This window comes from Neoarius graeffei, chromosome 9 (genome assembly GCF_027579695.1).
Source record: "Neoarius graeffei isolate fNeoGra1 chromosome 9, fNeoGra1.pri, whole genome shotgun sequence".
NCBI lineage: Eukaryota > Metazoa > Chordata > Actinopteri > Siluriformes > Ariidae > Neoarius > Neoarius graeffei.
In genome coordinates, this window is record NC_083577.1 from 21566646 (window position 1) to 21587701 (window position 21056).

Consider the following 21056-nt stretch of genomic DNA (forward strand, 5'->3'; position numbering starts at 1 on the left):
TGACATGTGACAATAAGGTAAAACAAGAACAAATGACTAAAACAAGTACATAAAGACAAAGTAAATTACATTAATCAACTAAAAAGAAAAAAAGAGGAATATATATTAGAGAACGTTCAGAAGTCTTGTATTTTTCTTATTATGTACAAACTTAAGAGAGTTGAGAAGAGAGGTCATTTCTGGAATAAAAATATTAAAGAGAGGCTGATTCTTTTGACATTTCTGTTTATGAATGAAAAACTTAGCCTGTAAAATATAAAAATTAACTAAAAATTCAAACAATAAATCAGTTGAGTTTTCATAGTAGAAGAAAATATCTTTAAGAGTGAAAACATAATGACCCTAATCAAAGCAATCCCTCAAGGATTAGCTCTTCTTATTAAAAGTCACTTATATCATTTACCTATTAATACTCCTTCTCCTTCAGAAATTGTATTGAACGGCATTAATATATTTGATTAAAAAAATGTGACAATAAACATGTGCGTCAGTCTCTTCAACTCAGGAACAAAATTTCTCCTAGAGGGAAATTCTTTTGGAACTCTTTAGTTCATAATATCAACTGGAAGAAGGCTTGGCTGCTACCTCACAAATATTGTATCACTAATAAAATAAAAGAAATTCATTTTAAGATTCTTCACAAGATTTACCCTACAAATGTAAATATTTCCAAATACACTGACATAAATTTGAATTGTTCTTTTTGTGATAAAGAAAGTGAAACACTTGTACGCTTATTTTTTGACTGTAATATGGTTAAACAATTTCTGGAGCGAGGAGCATTTATTGTGAAAGCCAGAACTGATGACGTAAAATTTGCGCGACGATAGAGCTGTCGGTCAGAGGGACACCTGGGCTTTATTTTCCGGTTGTGTGTGAGTTTTAGGATGGCTGTGCGGGCTTTTCGGCTGTTTGTATCCTCGAGCACAGCGGCGTTTAAACCCGTCTCACTCTCACAAACGGTAAGGTTTAAAAACATCAAGTTATTTTTTTAAACAAGGCCTCGATAATCCCCTGTCCAAGGGCAATGTGTGCAGAGAACAGCTTATCGTCAGTCTGTCCACTGAGCTACAGGAGCAATACGAGAATAAATAAAATAAAATAAAACAAAACATCTTAATTTATGTCTGAGTTCCACATGTGTGTTTGGAGAAGTGTTTACTGATGTGGAGCTCGCGCTGAGGAAATCTCGCGATATTTCAGTCTTCACGGCTCCCCGTCTTCCGCATCCTTCTCTACCACACCTGCCACTTTCATGTCCTCTCTCACCACATCCATGTACCGTAAAATACCAAATAATAGCCCGGGCGATTATTTGTCTCAATCACGTAAGAGACCCGGCGCGTATTAGAGACTAGGCGGCTATTTGGAACAGGCGATTAATTCCTTCTTCACAAACACCTTCCCCAAAATCTACCTCAAAACGGGGAAAAATCATTCTCAGATAGGCCTACTTTTAACCAGTATAACTTAGTTTGTTTAGAGTTAGATTACAGATAGCACGGTGCCGACTTCGGGGAATTTTGAAGACGCAGAATGCATCTTCGCATGGCACAGTCGGGGTGGATAAAGGATAAATCACACACCTTTTCCTGTTAATGACTAGTTAAGTGCATGCTTTACAAAATAATCAAGAAACCACACCATTGTCTGTGCGCAGCACTGTGATTTAATTACTCTGCAATAGGGTTGGGCGGTATTACGGTAAGAAGGTATCCCGAGGTATCCAAAAGTACCAACGGTATCGGTCTCATTACCGTCATTTAAAAAAAATATATATATAATATCTAAATAAATATGGAGTACATGAGGTCATAATATAAAATAATAAATTGAAGATCATCCCGAATAACTGTGTGATCGTATTTTCACTAATTCTATCAATTTCCTAAAGTAGTTCTCATCGCGTGCAGGGTTGTTTATGTCGTTACCATGGCAACCCTGCGTGACATCTGGAGTCTGACAGAAAGCTTCGCAAGAGACTGAGACCGCGGTTGAAAGATGGCAAGTCAAGATAACGAGTTAGTGGCAAAAAAAAAAAACACAAAAAAACATCGGCAGTGTGGCAGTATTTTGGTTTCAAACCAAACGAAAAGGAAGAGCCAGCAATAATGTAAATGACCGCGCAAAATCGAAAAAAATCTAATATGTCCCCTAAGGCACACCATAGCCTGGGGTACTCCACTTCCACGAGATCTCTCCAATGAGTTGTGTTTTGAGTAGGTTACATGAGTAACAACAAGGTAAAATAATATAACGTATGACATTTGGGATGTGGGTAATAAACGTTTGAAATGTCATCTACTGAAGAAACGGAAGAAAACATCGTAGCGTAAACTGTTCGGTTTCTGGTGGGAATTAGCAATGCGCTTGCTATCTTTGTTGGGCGTGTTAAACCGTATGGATTTAAGTGGAATAATTGTAAGGAGTTATGTGATCAAGACAACGTTTTAAGCAAGGTAAGGCCATTTGATTATTAATTTCCCCGCCATGGCATGACGTGGGCCCATATGATTTTGCCTTGTGCAGCTATCACGCATTTGAATTAGGTTCGCCTCATTTGCGCTGAAGAATATGGTTTATCGCGCAGTCTAAACGGACTTGGGTGTTGGTTGATTCTTTTTCTTTTTTTTATTTCCCATGCTTGAAAGGGTATGATCCTGCTCATCGTGTACTTTTTTTTGATGGAGCAGGTGAAATAGTGCTGCAAATGGCGTTTCAACGCAGACATGTGTAAACGACAGTTGAATGCTATTTTCAAGATGAAGGAAGAGTTGCGTGATGCTTTGAAATATCTCTTAATCCATTCATCAATGCACAAAATTCGCTTTGCTGCTTAATCCATACCACAATGCACATAATTCGCTATGCTGCTTTTAAATAGTACATTTGAGGCATAGGCGCAGGTCTGGACAAGGTCCGCCGGTATAGGCGCACGTTACACAGTAGGCCGAAACAAAAATATTTTTTTCTCGGTAATACCGTATACCCCGGGAAAACACAGAGACGGTTTAAAGGTATCAAAATTTGGATACCGCCCAACCCTACTCTGCAAAGTTATGGTCACTTGCTATCACCCTCACCCATGCAGCCTCCACCCTTTGCGCTTCGCGATGTCTGTCAATCTGAAATTGCATGGAGGGCGCGACGTTAGGGTTGCCACCTGTGTCTGACAAAAATCCTGGACATTTCGACCATCCAATCGACCTTTTTGCTTGTAAGCAACGGCGCCCTTCACACATCTAACCCAAGACAAAAATCGCCCTTCTACGCTGAAATTGTATTGCTCTAATTAGTAAAAATGACGCTTTTGCTAGTTATTTGTTTAGTTAATTGCTTTACATAATATAGCAGGTCTTCATTATTTTGGTTTATTTCCAACACTTTTTGGTTGTGGACACCTGGGGGCAGTAGTGGGCACAGGTAAAAGGGGAATACATAAATAATTAAATTGTTTGTTTGCTTATGTAGAATAAAAATAATCTAATTTTTCATTGTATCTGAGAATACCTGAATGTAAGGTGTAGTGTCAAACAGCTTACCTGATTGAGAGTGTGGTGTGTGCTTTGCTTGTGCTTGCCTGTGCCTCTGCTGCTCTTGGCTAAACAAATACATAGGAGGACATATAACTGGGCACATACAGTACATACAGGAGTAGGCAGATAAGACTATTTGGATTTCATTTAATTCACCAAAACCTTACCTAATCTTCCATTTATATTTGGTGTTTTTCTTTGCTGCTGCTATGAGTCCTGGCTGATTTTCAATGAATGTCTTGAACTTGAAAGTCTTGAAAGTTTAGCCTGACTTGAAGCTCAGCCTTCACCATTGCAACAGAGAGTCTGTTTCTTTTATCAGTCCAAGCATCCTCCATTGCCCCTTTTCCACCAAATCAGTTCCAGGGCTGGTTCGGGGCCAGTGCTTAGTTTGGAACCAGGTTTTCTGTTTCCACTGACAAAGAACTGGCTCTGGGGCCAGAAAAACCGGTTCCAGGCTAGCACCAACTCTCTGCCGGGCCAGAGGAAAGAACCACTTACGTCAGCGGGGGGCGGAGTTGTTAAGACCAACAACAATAACAAGACCGCGAAAGATCGCCATTTTTAAGCGACGAGAAGCAGCAGCTGTACAAACGCGAAGTCAGCCATCATCATCATTATTACTGTTGTTGTTGCTGCTGCTTCTTCCGTGTTTTTGCTTTGATATTCGCGCCAAGGTTTATGCAAACGTAGCGCCGTAACTGACGTATACAGCGACGTAAGTGACGTATTCAGCGACGTAATGACGTGGCTCCGCTTAGCACGGCGAGCTCGGAAAAGCAAACTGGTTCTCAGCTGGCTCGCAAGTTGAAATACACATTTTGCCCATTATGTACAAAAAACCGGGACATTCAGTGTCCCGGATTTTTATTTTTTTTTCCGGGACAGACCATGAAAATCCGGGACAATCAGGAAAAACCGGGACAGGTGGCAACACTACGCGACGTTGAAGCAACATAATTAGGGTGCGAAGTGTCAAACCAAAGGGTTTTTTCTTATGCTGAAAAATAAGTGACCTGCAGTGGCTACATACTGTCATCTTGCATCACGTTTCTCTCCAAGACGTCTCCCTATTTGGCCGATATGAGCCTATTCCCCGAGTGAGTTGGTACGGTGGCTCGACCCCGTAGAAAACTTAAAGTTCGGATGAAAGTTAGTTGAATAGGTTACTGACTTGTAGGCCTACATGTTGCCTGCCTGACGCGTGCTTCTGCCCAACTTGCACGACAGATTACTTGTTGAAAAGGCCCCTTGGATTAGATTGGCCGCGAGCAGACTGAAATGCATGTTAGAACGCTCTCACCTTTTTTGTAAAGCGTCTTCCAGATCCGAATGGGTAAGGGCAAGTGAAATGGTATAAGGTCTTTAATAAAACTCAGTGTGTGCTTTGACGCATGCATTCGGCAATTTAGGTCGTTTAACAGAAGCAGCAGTCCAACCTTGGAAACCCGCAGTCCTCAATGTCACCACACACGCTGGCTTTCGTTGGGTATACCCAAAGGGGTATTCCTCATTCGATGACGTAAGTGATATCCCACACACCCATGTCAAACGTAATTGGCTAAGACATCTGTCAAAAGTTACGGAGTTGCATTCCTCAAGAAATATTACGGTAGACCAAGATTATAACATTGAAATGGCATGTTTATCACGTAACAAAATGTTGTAAACAGTATTATAGAAATAATTTCATTCATTCATTCATTCATTCATATTGTTTCGGTAGAAAACTATGCAATGCAAAATCGTTTAAACACCAGAAAACCAGAAAAGTGCTGGGCCTCAAGATTCTAGATAGAACGTTCGGACGCTTTTTTTTTTTTTTTAGACCCCGGCGAGTATTCGGAACCGGCCTTTATTTGTCACAACACACGCGTACACCCGGCCGTTAAAGGGAACTCGGCGGTTAATTGGAACTCGGCTATTATTTGGTATTTTACGGTATCTCCTCTTTGGCCTTCCTTGTTTTCCTGTGCCTGGCAGCTCCATCCTCAACATTCTCCTTCCAACATGCTCTGCATCTCTTCTCAGGATGTGCCCAAACCATCTCATGCTGCGTTCATGTTCTATGGGAAGATGATGTTTTCCAGTTGGGAAGTGGTATTTACCAGTGTGTTGTGTTCACATGCTTTTGTTGTTGACGACAAATTAAAGATGGTGGACCAGATTCAGAATCAGGCCTGTTATTTGGCTAAAACAATTATAGATTGCCTTGTTCATCAGCTGCAGCAGGAATATGAGTTATCAAAAGGTAAATAATGCTGAATATTTCCTCATCATGACAAGTAGAGATTTTCTTAACACATTGAATGCCAGGCAGTTTTTGGAAATTTGGCTGTAGCCACAATGAGAGTAGCCAGTATCTAGATCATTGTTGGCGTTCTTTGGACAGCCACAGAATATTTTGTATTAGGCTATAATATACATATTATAATAATATACATAACATGACTCGTTTAAAAGGTGAGAGTCAGCTTTCAGTAGGTGAAAACCACTTCTTTCTTGGTTCATAAGCTAGTCTTGTACTGCTCGCCGCCATGTTGAAAAGGTTAAAGTTCATCTCATCTCGGCAACTCGTGTATCAAAATTTTCTACGAGTTGCTCAGTGGAAAATACCACAAGAGGGGGCGTTCATGTGTGCTTTCCATGTCGGCGTTTGGTATTTACCATAATTCCCATAGCACATGAACGCACCATCAGTCTCATCTAGGGTTGCCACCATTCAGAAATGAAAATAAGGGACGCCCACCACGGCTCCTTGGGGCCACGCCCACCACGGGCACGACTCCCATGGGGTGGGGTGCCCGCAGCAGTGGTATGTTTTATTTTGTAGGTGTTTTTAGTAAATAGACTGGTACCAAAATTCAAAAAAGTGCTTATTTAAGGAGTTAAAGGCATTTTTGAGACAAAGTCGGCAAACAGTCTTATTTTGTCAATTTGGGTGTGCCGAATTCAAATCTGCAATATGCCGAGCTCTATCTGACCTCTGTTGACCTCTAGAGGTCATTGAACTTTGGGCCTGTAAACGTCTCAGCTGAACCCAGTTTCTCAGCTTTCTAAGGAATGAAATGTACTAAAATGATTAATGAAGTTAGCAAATGGCCTTGTTTGTTAAATGTTTGGGTGCTGAATTCATTTGTAAAACGACATATGACCTCTGATAACCTCAAGGTCATTAAACTTGGCCGATAGAGATCTTGCAGTCACGTGACCGGAAAGTACACAGCCGCCATCTTGTCGGTAAAAAAACACCGCTGAATACTGCTGCACTCGTGTACAGAATGGATCAATTTCAACCGACGGACTACACGGCTCATTTTTCTTATGAACAGATAACTAGATATATGTCTAAAATAAACGATCTACAGATTTGTGACCCTTATGGCTTACCGGACGGAGTTTTCACGACTGGATTTTGAACTGCCAGCGGAATACCGTGTATAATTACCTCATTAACTTTCCCTCGCTGTTCAGTGGTGAAGCACTGCATGCTTATAAATCTCTGGACAGTTTTCTTTACAGAAATTCAGGATTTGTCAGCGACTCAGATGTGGCATCTTGTAAACAAGAATCCTCATTGGATGGGTAAGTCACTTAAGTATTGAGTATAGCACTGACCAGCCGATTATAGAATAGAATAAGGTAATTCCAGCTGTAATTCCAAATCGTCCGTGTTGTTTACATGGATCTGGCGTTGGAGAGGTAGAGGCTTAGCAGTGGAGGTTTGAGTGGCTGTTTTCTGAGCTTAGTCAACAGGCCGGCTCTGCAGCCTCGCTTTTGCTTCTGCTCCCGGCGCCGCCTCCTTCGCTTTGCTTCCGATAACAATCCATGGAGACCCCGCTGGTCTCGCTATCTCGTCCGGAATGTTGTGCATGCGATGGAAATCGCTACAAACTGTCATTTTCTGCTGGAAACCCATGTCCAGTAAGTCCATACGGTTGTAGTGGATATTGAAGTCCGGTACAGATGAACAACACGCAAAAATACACACAAAAAACATAAAAGTGCACAGGTAGGGAGAGCTTGTAGCCGCAGCCGTTGTAGTAGAATTGTATATAGTAGGGTTTTCCAGAAGAAAAGGTAGAAGTAGAAGGCGGAAATATGGCGTTTGACCGACAAGATGGCGTCTGTCACAATCTGGATCGGCTGTGACTTCACATGCAAGTGCTCCATAGGCCTATGCGTTTAACGGCATTTTTAAACTGACTTTACTCCCCTAACAAGAATATGAACAGACAAAAAACAAATAGAAAGGAACAAATACAACATTAAATGCCAGTCCATGTACATGTGACTTACTTTTCACAATGAGAATGCCTAGGCGATCACCTTACATAACATTGCATTGCATTTAGCGGTTATTGTTTATACAAAGCTACTGAAAAAAGGACAGATTCAGCAGCATACAAAATGTGGGGGCATACAGGGTATACAGGTTAATCAGGGTTAGTATATATGAGCGTTTCTTTCTTTGTTGTTTGTTTTGTTTTAAACGGGGTAAAGCCTTTACAAAAAACAAACAACAAAGAAAAAAACTCTCATATATACTAACCCTGATTAACCTGTATACCCTGTATGCCCCCACATTTTGTATGCTGCTGAATCTGTCCTTTTTTCAGTAGCTTTGTATAAACAATAACCGCTAAATGTAATGCAATGTTATGTAAGGTGATCGCCTAGGCATTCTCATTGTGAAAAGTAAGTCACATGTACATGGACTGGCATTTAATGTTGTATTTGTTCCTTCTATTTTGTTTTTTGTCTGTTCATATTCTTTTTGGGGGAGTAAAGTCAGTTTAAAAATGCTGTTAAATGCATAGGCCTATAGGCCAAGTTTAATGACCTTGAGGTTATCAGAGGTCATATGTCGTTTTACAAATGAAAAATGAATTCAGCACCCAAACATTTAACAAACAAGGCCATTTGCTAACTTCATTAATCATTTTAGTACATTTCATTCCTTAGAAAGCTGAGAAACTGGGTTCAGCTGAGACGTTTACAGGCCCAAAGTTCAATGACCTCTAGAGGTCAACAGAGGTCAGATAGAGCTCGGCATATTGCAGATTTGAATTCGGCACACCCAAATTGACAAAATAAGACTGTTTGCCGACTTTGTCTCAAAAATGCCTTTGGGTGTCACAATTCTGGATTTTGGTACCAGTCTAAAAGGGGTGATCAAGAAAGCAATTACTCATACTTAAAGCTTGAAATGCTTTATTGCCAATGCTGTAAAAATGTATAATGTACAAGTGGGCAACAATGAATGTTTAAAATATAATCTAAATATATTGAGAACTTAATATCACTGTAAATGTACTTACACTACCGTTCAAAAGTTTGGGGTCACCCAGACAATTGTGTTTTCCATGAAAAGTCACACTTTTTTATTTACCACCATAAGTTGTAAAATGAATAGAAAATATAGTCAAGACATTTTTCTGGCCGGGCGGCACGGTGGTATAGTGGTTAGCGCTGTCGCCTCACAACAAGAAGGTCTGGGTTCGAGCCCCATGGCCGGCGAGGGCCTTTCTGTGTGGAGTTTGCATGTTCTCCCCGTGTCCGCGTGGGTTTCCTCCGGGTGCTCCGGTTTCCCCCACAGTCCAAAGACATGCAGGTTAGGTTAACTGGTGACTCTAAATTGACCGTAGGTGTGAATGTGAGTGTGAATGGTTGTCTGTGTCTATGTGTCAGCCCTGTGATGACCTGGCGACTTGTCCAGGGTGTACCCCACCTTTCGCCCGTAGTCAGCTGGGATAGGCTCCAGCTCGCCTGCGACCCCTGTAGAACAGGATAAAGCGGCTACAGATAATGAGATGAGAAGAGTAATTAATAAATATGTAATGTTTTACATCTCATCTCATTATCTCTAGCCGCTTTATCCTTCTACAGGGTCGCAGGCAAGCTGGAGCCTATCCCAGCTGACTATGGGCGAAAGGCGGGGTACACCCTGGACAAGTCGCCAGGTCATCACAGGGCTGACACATAGACACAGACAACCATTCACACTCACATTCACACCTACGGTCAATTTAGAGTCACCAGTTAACCTAACCTGCATGTCTTTGGACTGTGGGGGAAACCGGAGCACCCGGAGGAAACCCACGCGGACACGGGGAGAACATGCAAACTCCACACAGAAAGGCCCTCGCCGGCCCCGGGGCTCGAACCCAGGACCTTCTTGCTGTGAGGCGACAGCGCTAACCATACACCACCGTGCCGCCACGTTTTACATGTTTAAAAAAAAAAAAATTCTGCCATCACCACCTCAACTGCTTCTAGTCAGTTTCTAAAAAAATATATATTTTATTAAAAAAATGCAATTAATAAAATATGATATTCTTGCTATCTCAGTTGTGTGTATTGTGAATATTATATTGATATCGTAATACATTAATTGTATCAACCAGCCCAGGGCTTGACACCTTCCCCCCCCATTGGACATTTTCAGATATGGATCAGAATCAAAAACACACAGTTCAGCTAAAATAAGTATTTTTATTTTTGGATCGATTGTGAAACTTTAATGCTTCATGATGTGTGAGCAGAATCACAGGTCAAGCAAAGAGAATGTTTGTTTCACTGTTGGGGGGCTCTTGAATTTGGCTCTGAAGAGGAATTGTATTGTTATGATTAAAGGCCGGGATCCATACGTGTCCAGTGCGAAGTCTGAGATATGGATGGTGGGCGTATGCGCTGGGCGAGAGAACCACGCCCAGGCTGAAGGAGAACAGCAAGATTGTCTCTGTAGACGGCAATATTGCGTCTGGAAAAGGAGTGCTCGCGCAGAAACTGGCTGACCGTCTGGGTAAGTGAGCTACAGGGTGGGGGTGTTGGGTTTTGTTTGTGGTCTTGCGTTTGTCCTTCGTGATTGAATGGTCACCCAACAGCAGCTTAATTAGTGTTGCCAGGTTGTTGCCAAAGCATGTTCAGAAAGCCAGTAGATGACACCATAGACTAACATACAAATCATCAATTATAAATGAAATATGTATAAAAAGTTGGGGAGTTCCCGACTCGTCAGACGGAACTGAAGAAGCCTTTGGATGAGAGGTGAAACGTCTTCAAGAATTTCAAGCAAGTCCATTTACCTTCTTTAGCACCTATGGTTCATGATGACCTGGATGACTGAGAACCTTCACAGACTTGTTTAATTGAAAATAGTACAAAGACATCATATCGGTTGCTGAAACTGAGAAATGTTTTGTAAAAAATACGCTCATTTTGAATTTGATGTCGGCAACAAGTTTCAAAAAAGTTGGGACAGGGGCATGTTTACCACTGTGTTGCATCACGTCTTCTTTTAACAACACTCTGTAAGCGTTTGGGAACTGAGGAGACTAATTACTGTAGTTTTGAAAGGGAAATGTTGTCCCATTCTTGCCTGATATACAAGTGCAGTTGTTCAACAGTTCGAGGTCTCCTTTGTCATATTTTGTGCTTCATAATGCGCCAAATGTTTTAAATGGGAGACAGGTCTGGACTGCAGGCAGGCCAGTTTAGCACCCAGACTCTTACTACAGAGCCATGTTGTTTTAATATGCGCAGAAAGCAGTCTGGCATTGTCTTGCTGAAAGAAGGAAAAAGATTTTGTCTGGATGGCAGCATATTGCTCTGAAACATGTCGAGCATGATGCCTTCCCAGATGTACAAGCTCCCCATGTCATGTGCACTAATGCACCCTCATACCATCACAGATGCTGGCTTTTGAACTGTGTACTGATAACAAGCCAGATGGTCCCTCTCCTCTTTGGCCTGGAGGACGTGATGTCCATGATTTCTAAAAAGAATTTCTACTTTTGATTCGTCAGAACCTGGGACAGTTTTTTACTTTGCCCTTTTTATACCAAATTATGTCACTGACCTGTTAACAATTAACCTCATAAATTTGTGTCATGTTAACAACTATTCAGTCTTTTGCTACCCTGTCCCAATTTTTATTATTTTTTTTAAAACATGTTGTAGACAGGGGCGGCACGGTGGTGTAGTGGTTAGCGCTGTCGCCTCACAGCAAGAAGGTCCGGGTTCGAGCCCCGTGGCCGGCGAGGGCCTTTCTGTGCGGAGTTTGCATGTTCTCCCCGTGTCCGCGTGGGTTTCCTCCGGGTGCTCCGGTTTGTCCCAGAGTCCAAAGACATGCAGGTTAGGTTAACTGGTGACTCTAAGCCCATGTTTACATTAGACCGTATCAGCGGATCATCAGATTAACGTTTTTAAAACGATTAGTGTGCACACAGCAACACCAATACACGATTTGCGTGCACACAGCAATACCAATGCATGGATACACTCGGCTCCGCAGGCATCCTGCGCTCCAAATCACTCCGCCCTGAACAGCGAGTGCCCTCGGGAGGGTGCGCACTCCGGCCCTGCGCAGCTCACAGAGCGCGCGAGTGAAGTGAACAAGCTGTGATTCGGGACTGAGCCGCTGTGTGTGAGATCCCAGCGCACATCACTTACCACTTGCAAGTGGAAGGATGGCAAGCCTAAAGACAATCATAACTACACAATGGGCAGTATTTGCAGTATTTTCATACTTTTATACTCTTTAATGAAACGTGATACAAGGCGGAAGTCCGCGCCGTTTTTCAGCAGTCGCGTCACATGACCAACGCCAGCGAATCAGGAAGGTGGATGTCACAGTGACGTTGTCCAATGAGACGCCAGCTAGAGCTCAGCACAGCGTATCCGCGTATTCTGAATGTTTACACAGCACCGGAGCTGACACGATCTGGATTGAATACGTGGACGCTGGCGGATTCCCGTTTCCCGGCGTTTCCAGGCGGTTTAATGTAAACGGACAGTGCATCCGCAAAGAAAACGAGACAGATACGGTCTAGTGTAAACGTAGCCTAAATTGACCGTAGGTGTGAATGTGAGTGTGAATGGTTGTCTGTGTCTATGGTTGAGAAACACTGTGATGACCTGGCGACTTGTCCAGGGTGTACCCCGCCTTTCGCCTGTAGTCAGCTGGGATAGGCTCCAGCTTGCCTGCGACCCTGTAGAACAGGATAAAGTGGCTAGAGATGATGACATGAGATGTTGCAGGCACTAAATTCAAAATGAGTATATATTAAAAAAAAAAATTCTCACTCAACATTTGATATCTTTTCTTGTGTACTATTTTCAATAAAATGTAGTTTCCATGATTTGCAAATCATCACATTGTTTTTATTTACATTTTAGACAGCATCCTGATATTTTTGGGTTTTTTTTGAAACAGGGTTATAAATATCATATAATATAATCCAGAGGTGCCAAAACTTTTACACCTCACCACATGCCTCGATGACCATCTGGCCTCGAGAACAGGTTGGAACCGACTGACCTGCTATTCCAGTTCTCAGAGAAAACAGACTTTAGACAGGCATCAGCACAGCCTGAGAAATACCCCATGTTGATTAGAACAGTGTTTCTCAACCATTGGGGGGGGCTGCAAAGCGCCATCTAGTGGGCTGTGAATTTTTTTCAATTTTGAAGCCAAATACTAAATAGTTCAGGATGTCGGAGTGTCCCAAATCCGGTAGCTGGTTTGCTGAACACTTCAAGTGGAATAAATACATTTGTGGGTAAATTAAGAAGGACAAGCCTTTTATTTTTGTCACATTGCTCCTCTACATTTAAAACACACACGCAGAACAGAGAGAGAGAGTGCACATGCAGTGGGCAGAATAAATAAATACGTTTGTAGGTAAATTATATGGATCTTTTGATGCCTGCTGGAAGAGAAGAGCAGGGAGGATTGAGAATCAAGCGGCTATGATTTATTTGCACCCGATACTAAAACATGTAGCATCCTAGCAACCATCGCAAAGATGTGTACAAAAAGCCCAGAAATGCCTCTTTACCCGGGCAAAAACGATACAGGATTTATCTTGTAGTGTCCTGATCCCCAGATCTTTAACCCAGTCACGTATAAAAAGTTGTACTCCTCTACACTGTTCCAGGTTTTCATCTGCGTGTCCGTGTAGAACGATGTCTGCAGCACCAGGTAGTTTGAGATGTTGGGGAACTCAACGGATGGAGAATTTTCCAACTCATAATGAATGAATAACTTTTATTTAAACACAAGTTGATCAGCAGAGCTGGCGGGGTTGTGCATATCCAGATAGAAATAATTTCAAATACACACAATCATATATGAAAATATACACAATCTTCAAAAAAGCCCCTTAAAATCTGTTAATTATCACATTAAGTTAACGAGTAGTATGCATAACTATTGCCTTTTGTATTTAATTCCAGCTACAATAGGATCAAAAGTTATTCTATTTACAAGCTAAATTTGACATTTCATAGAAAAAAAAAATTCTTCTTTGTTAGCGTGTAAGGATCTACAGTGGTGCTTGAAAGTTTGTGAACCCTTTAAAACGGGGGTGTCAAACTCAAATACACAGTGGGCCAAAATTTAAAACTTGAACAAAGTCGTGGGCCAACATTGAACAAATGAACCTTTTAATATGGACCCAAACAAGTTTTGCTTTAATGTTGAATATGGAACAAGCAACGCTTATTACTATACAATATATAACAATAGTGCAGACATGCTAAATCGAATTTCAAATAAAAAAAACACATCAATGGCATTAATTTATTAAATGAAATTTAAATAAAAATTGTATGCCTCTTTTCCATTTGCAGCCTTCTGATTTAAATATCAAAATAAACTTTTTCCACAGGCTAATAATTTTAAAAATAAAACAACAATAATAAATCAATCAACCATTCAAGCCCATGCCTTGGAGTAGCAAGAAAAAGTGCATAAAGAAAAGGTTAATTATTGCTCAGTTTGCTACACACTGATCTAATCTGATGTGCCCCAAGCCAGATACCTGGCATCTCTTCTTGAATGCTAGTTCATCAATGTCTGGGCTCAGGCTCCGAGCTGAGGAAATCCTCAGTATCGAGCGAAGGTGTTCATCAGTCAGACGTCTCCTGTGAGATGTTTTGGTCATCTTCATTGAGGAGAAAAGTTGCTCACATACAACCCCGATTCCAAAAAAGTTGGGACAAAGTACAAATTGTAAATAAAAACGGAATGCAATAATTTACAAAGCTCAAAAACTGATATTGTATTCACAGTAGAACATAGACAACATATCAAATGTCGAAAGTGATATATTTTGAAATTTCATGCCAAATATTGGCTCATTTGAAATTTCATGACAGCAACACATCTCAAAAAAGTTGGGACAGGGGCAATAAGAGGCTGGAAAAGTTAAAGGTACAAAAAAGGAACAGCTGGAGGACCAAATTGCAACTCATTAGGTCAATTGGCAATAGGTCATTAACATGACTGGGTATAAAAAGAGCATCTTGGAGTGGCAGTGGCTCTCAGAAGTAAAGATGGGAAGAGGATCACCAATCCCCCTAATTCTGCGCCGACAAATAGTGGCGCAATATCAGAAAGGAGTTCGACAGTGTAAAATTGCAAAGAGTTTGAACATATCATCTACAGTGCATAATATCATCAAAAGATTCAGAGAATCTGGAAGAATCTCTGTGTGTAAGGGTCAAGGCCGGAAAACCATACTGGGTGCCCGTGATCTTCGGGCCCTTAGACGGCACTGCATCACATACAGGCATGCTTCTGTATTGGAAATCACAAAATGGGCTCAGGAATATTTCCAGAGAACATTATCTGTGAACACAATTCACCGTGCCATCCGCCGTTGCCAGCTAAAACTCTATAGTTCAAAGAAGAAGCCGTATCTAAACATGATCCAGAAGCACAGATGTCTTCTCTGGGCCAAGGCTCATTTAAAATGGACCGTGGCAAAGTGGAAAACTGTTCTGTGGTCAGACGAATCAAAATTTGAAGTTCTTTATGGAAATCAGGGACGCCGTGTCATTCGGACTAAAGAGGAGAAGGACGACCCGAGTTATCAGTGCTCAGTTCAGAAGCCTGCATCTCTGATGGTATGGAGTTGCATTAGTGCATGTGGCATGGGCAGCTTACACATCTGGAAAGACACCATCAATGCTGAAAGGTATATCCAGGTTCTAGAGCAACATATGCTCCCATCCAGATGAAGTCTCTTTCAGGGAAGACCTTGCATTTTCCAACATGACAATGCCAAACCACATACTGCATCAATTACAGCATCATGGCTGCGTAGAAGAAGGGTCCGGGTACTGAACTGGCCAGCCTGCAGTCCAGATCTTTCACCCATAGAAAACATTTGGTGCATGATAAACAGAAGATACGACAAAAAAAGACCTAAGACAGAATCCTACATTAGACAAGAGTGGGTTAACATTCCTATCCCTAAACTTGAGCAACTTGTCTCCTCAGTCCCCAGACGTTTACAGACTGTTGTAAAGAGAAAAGGGGATGTCTCACAGTGGTAAACATGGCCTTGTCCCAACTTTTTTGAGATGTGGTGTTGTCATGAAATTTAAAATCATCTAATTTTTCTCTTTAAATGATACATTTTCTCAGTTTAAACATTTGATATGTCATCTATGTTCTATTCTGAATAAAATATGGAATTTTGAAACTTCCACATCATTGCATTCCGTTTTTATTTACAATTTGTACTTTGTCCCAACTTTTTTGGAATCGGGGTTGTAGATAAGTGCTGCCGAACATGGAGAGCATCTAAGCAGCTTGGGTGCGGAGCTGAGGCATTGTGTCAGGGATGAACTGTGGAAACTGTGCGGCACCCACAGCATCATACTTTGACTTCAGCGTGTCATTACACTGGAGTTCAGTCAGCTCCATTTGGAGGTTGGTTGGTGCGTTTTCCACATCAACTGCGAAGGGATTACTGAGCAGTTCAAACCTACATTTCTGGACATCAAAGTCAGCAAATCGCCGGCTAACCTCAGCGCCAAGTACACTGAGTTTTTCAGTAAACCGTGCGCATGGGAACACGGCGGTAGAGATCTGCGTTTTTATGGTTTGGCAGCAGGGAAAATGGCCAAGGTTTCCTTGCAGCATCTGATTCTCCCACAAGCACAGTTTAGTTTTAAAACAGGTCTGTCTTTTGCATATGTAAACAGATATTCTTCCTCCCACCTGTCCAGAAAGCTCCGGCTTTCTGCCTTTCTTTTCGCCATTTTTGGGAAGGGGTAGCACGGTGAAAGTTGTAGCGTGAAGTCGCTATGGCAACTGTCCGTTTGTTGTTGAACGTTTGGATGTCCTACTGTGTTTCTGGGTCCTGTCCTGATTGATGCGCCAAAACAACAGCAGGGTATTATGGGATTGTGTAGTATTAGCGGTGAATGTGCCATACACAAATCCGACGAGTAGTTATTTGGGATTGCCTCGCGGGCCAAATATAATTACACTGCGGGCCAAATTTGGCCCGCGGGCCAGAGTTTGACACCCATGCTTTAAAATTTTCTATATTTCTGCATAAATATGACCTAAAACATCAGATTTTCACACAAGTCCTAAAAGTAGATAAAGAGAACCCAGTTAAACAAATGAGACAAAAATATTATACTTGGTCATTTATTTATTGAGGAAAATGATCCAATATTACATATCTGTGAGTGGCAAAAGTATGTGAACCTTTGCTTTCAGTATCTGGTGTGACCCCCTTGTGCAGCAATAACTGCAGCTAAATGTTTCCGGTAACTGTTGATCAGTCCTGCACACCGGCTTGGAGGACTTTTGGCCCATTCCTCCATACAGAACAGCTTCAACTCTGGGATGTTGGTGGGTTTCCTCACATGAACTGCTCGCTGCAGGTCCTTCCACAACATTTCGATTGGATTAAGGTCAGGACTTTGACTTGGCCATTCCAAAACATTAACTTTTTATTCTTCTTTAACCATTCTTTGGTAGAATGACTTGTGTGCTTAGGGTCGTTGTCTTGCTGCATGACCCACCTTCTCTTGAGATTCAGTTCATGGACAGATGTCCTAACATATTTTCTTTTAGAATTCACTGGTATAATCAGAATTCATTGTTCCATCAATGATGGCAAGCTGTCCTGGCCCAGATGCAGCAAAACAGGCCCAAACCATCATACTACCGCCACCATGTTTCACAGATGGGATAAGGTTCTTATGCTGGAATGCAGAGTTCTCCTTTCTCCAAACATAACGCTTCTCATTTAAACCAAAAAGTTCTATTTTGGTCTCATCCATCCACAAAACATTTTTTAATAGCCTTCTGCCTTGTTTATGTGATCTTTAGCAAACTGCAAATGAGCAGCAATGTCCTTTTTGGAGAGCAGTGGCTTTCTCCTTGCAACCTTGCCATGCACACCATTGTTGTTCAGTGTTCACCTGATGGTGGACTCATGAACATTAACATTAGCCAATGTGAGAGAGGCCTTCAGTTGCTTAGAAGTTACCCTGGGGTCCTTTGTGACCTTGCTGACTATTACACACCTTGCTCTTGGAGTGATCTTTGTTGGTGGACCACTCCCGGGGAGGGTAACAATGGTCTTGAATTTCCTCCATTTGTCCACAATCTGTCTGACTGTGGATTGGTGGAGTCCAAACTCTTTAGAGATGGTGTTGTAACCTTTTCCAGCCTGATGAGCATCAACAACGCTTTTTCTGAGGTCCTCAGAACTCTCCTTTGTTCGTGCCATGATACACTTCCACAAACATGTGTTGTGAAGATCAGACTTTGATAGATCCCTGTTCTTTAAATAAAACAGGGTGCCCACTCACACCTGATTGTCATCCCATTGATTGAAAACACCTGACTCTAATTTCACTTTCAAATTAACTGCTAATCCTAGAGGTTCACATGCTTTTGCCACTCACAGATATGTAATATTGGATCATTTTCCTCAATACATAAATGACCAAGTATAATATTTTTGTCTCATTTGTTTAACTGGGTTCTCTTTATCTACTTTTAGGACTTGTGTGAAAATCTGATGATGTTTTCGGTCATATTTATGCAGAAATATAGAAAATTCTCAAGGGTTCACAAACTTTCAAGCACCACTGTAATCCCATTGAGTGGTTTCTATATCCACTTCTTTTGAGTGTGCCTCTTGGTTTTCATAATTTGCTTGTTTGCTGAACACAAACATGGCAATAAGTTCTTGCGTTAATGGACCAGACTCCACTTTTGGATCATCACTCTCTTTTGACTGAGAATGCCCTGAGTGCATGGTTTGGCTTCTGGCACATATGTACAGTTTTAAATACAACACCTGCAATTTAAAAAAAATTTTTATTGCATTTATTTAATTCCTGGGCTCCCGGCTGTAACAGGGAGTGATGTTGCATCCCATTAATACACTTTACAGTAGGTTATTAGATTTTAATAGAATAGATAAGCCAAAATAATTGGGGATCTTTTTTAATGGGCCCCGACTCATTACAAGTATGAAAGTCAAAGTCCCTTCCAATGCCATGTGGCGCATAGGGCGGCGCCGATCTCCGTTTCCTTAGCCCTCGACCTCAGTGGGGGGGCTAGTTGTCTAGTAACTGTGAGAGTGAGACTCCCCACTCGCATCTGTATTGCAGCGTGCCTTGCCAGACAGCGGTAGGTACCATTTTTATGATGGTCTTTGGTATGACCTGACCATGAGTAGAACTCCCGATCGAAAGGCGGACATGCTAACCACTAGGCCAACTCGCAGTCTGCAAGTATGAAAGGTGGGCCTTAAAGCAGAAAAGGTTGAGAACCCCTGGATTAGAGAATGAGCTGCCCAACCTGTGCGTCACAGCACATTTCTTCCTGTGTAGGTGTTAACGCTTAATGCAGTCTATCTGACTTGGGGTTTATTCCTTTTAACCTCTTTCCAAATACAATTTTCTTAAAAAAAACAACCAATCCAGAATGGTTTTTGTGTGTTGTACAGTTTATAGATTTGATCCTGCTTATCTCGTCTGTATCTAGGGATGCTCTACATGCCTGAGCCTGATGTGAACTATTTGGATAAAATGACGAAGGAGAAAGTCCCTCTGGATTCAGCCTACAACGGCAACTGCAGCCTAGAGAAGTTCTACCTGGATCCTAAAGCCAGTGACGGAAACTCGTACCGTCTGCAGTCCTGGATGTACCTGATGAGGCTGCTGCAGTACTCAGACGCTGTCGAGCATCTTCTCACTACAGGTTCACAGCAACTCTCTCTCTTTCTTTCTTTTGAAACATTCCTCTGACATGGAAAAATGGGGGAAAAATGTTCTCTGCTGTTCCTTCAGGCCAGGGAGTCATTCTTGAACGGTCTCCTTTCAGCGATGTGGTGTTTTTGGAGGCCATGTTCAATCAAGGCTACATCAGGAAGCAGTGTAAGTCCTTCTGGAAATTTATTGAGGTCTCTCTGATATACAAAGTAACGTTAGAAGTCTCAATACCATACGGTAGCTTCACCATTATGAACAATCAGTATAAATACTGAGGCGATTATAGGAAATCCTGTCCGCTGATTGGTCGAGCAAATTGTGTTATTTCTCGATAATCCCCTTGAGTGACTCGGCAAAATGGCAGCCAGTCTGTTTGTCAGCGTAAGTGTTGTAATCGAATCACTAAACCTCGAGTCCCCAGTGTTCAAGTCCAGGTCATTTAAAGAAAATTTCGAGTCGAGTCCAAGAACAAGACTCCAACCGCACCATGTGACGGTGGCTGTTGCTGCCTGTATGTGAAACCGTCTCTGCTGCTGCGTTGGACTAACGTTACTGCTCAACTGCCCCATTTTAGTTAACAGGCTACAGATAAAAAGCTTGTTCATCGCTCAGCAAGCCCCGCCTACTGTCAACAGAGCAATGAACATAGCGCGTCACTTACTTTTCTGGGTGGAGTCTTTCCAAATGATTCAAGTTCGAGGTCGTCCCCGTCGTCTCCTCGATAGTTCTTTTACATATGGAACACACAGCCGTGCATTTTTTTCCCACTGCACAAGAAGTCTGTATAAGCAAAGCGGACAATCCTAGTGGCGTTCTCTCCAGGCATTTTAGCGCCATTAACGTTAGTTTGTTCCTGAACATGACGTATGAACAGGTGAATGTGCATTCTCTTGCACAAAATTAGTATAAAAATTAATGTAGATATAAATATCTTATGCTAAATTATTATGGAATGTTACAAAAAAATAAAGAAACGAATCAAAGTCCTCGTCTCCAATTTACGAGTCCGAATGCAGTTAATGCACGAGTCCGAGTCATCAGTGCTCAAGTCATAAGTCCTTAAAATTAGGGCACGAGTCGGACTTGAATACTACAAGCTTGGTCAGCATAAGTGATGAAGAATTACAAATGATTTACAGTGTCTTGCAAAAGTATTCATCCCCCTTGGTGTTTGTCCTGTTTTGTTGCATTACAAGCTGGAATTAAAATAGCACCATTTGATTTACACAACATGCCTACCACTTTAAAGCTGCAAATTGTTTTATTGTGACACAAACAATAATTAAGATGAAAAAACAGAAATCTGGAGTGTGCATAGGTATTCACCCCCCCCAAAGTCAATACTTTGTAGAGCCACTTTTTGCTGCAGTTACAGCTGTAAGTCTCTTGGGGTTTGTCTCTATTAGCTTAGCAGATCTACCCACTGGGATTTTTGTCCATTCCTCAAGGCAAAACTGCTCCAACTCCTTCAAGTCGGAT

The 21056-nt window shown here is 41.8% G+C and overlaps 1 protein-coding gene across 1 annotated transcript in view; it reads left to right on the plus strand.

Moving 5' to 3' along the window:
* The first annotated feature begins 815 nt into the window (after positions 1-815).
* The window catches only part of ndufa10 (NADH:ubiquinone oxidoreductase subunit A10), a 64182-nt gene continuing 43941 nt past the window's right edge, over positions 816-21056 (plus strand). The window contains exons 1-4 of the mRNA XM_060929195.1: positions 816-962; positions 10173-10341; positions 19351-19566; positions 19656-19742. Coding sequence (XP_060785178.1) covers positions 888-962; positions 10173-10341; positions 19351-19566; positions 19656-19742 — 547 coding nt within the window. The 5' untranslated portion in view covers positions 816-887. The remainder of the gene's footprint in view (positions 963-10172; positions 10342-19350; positions 19567-19655; positions 19743-21056) is intronic.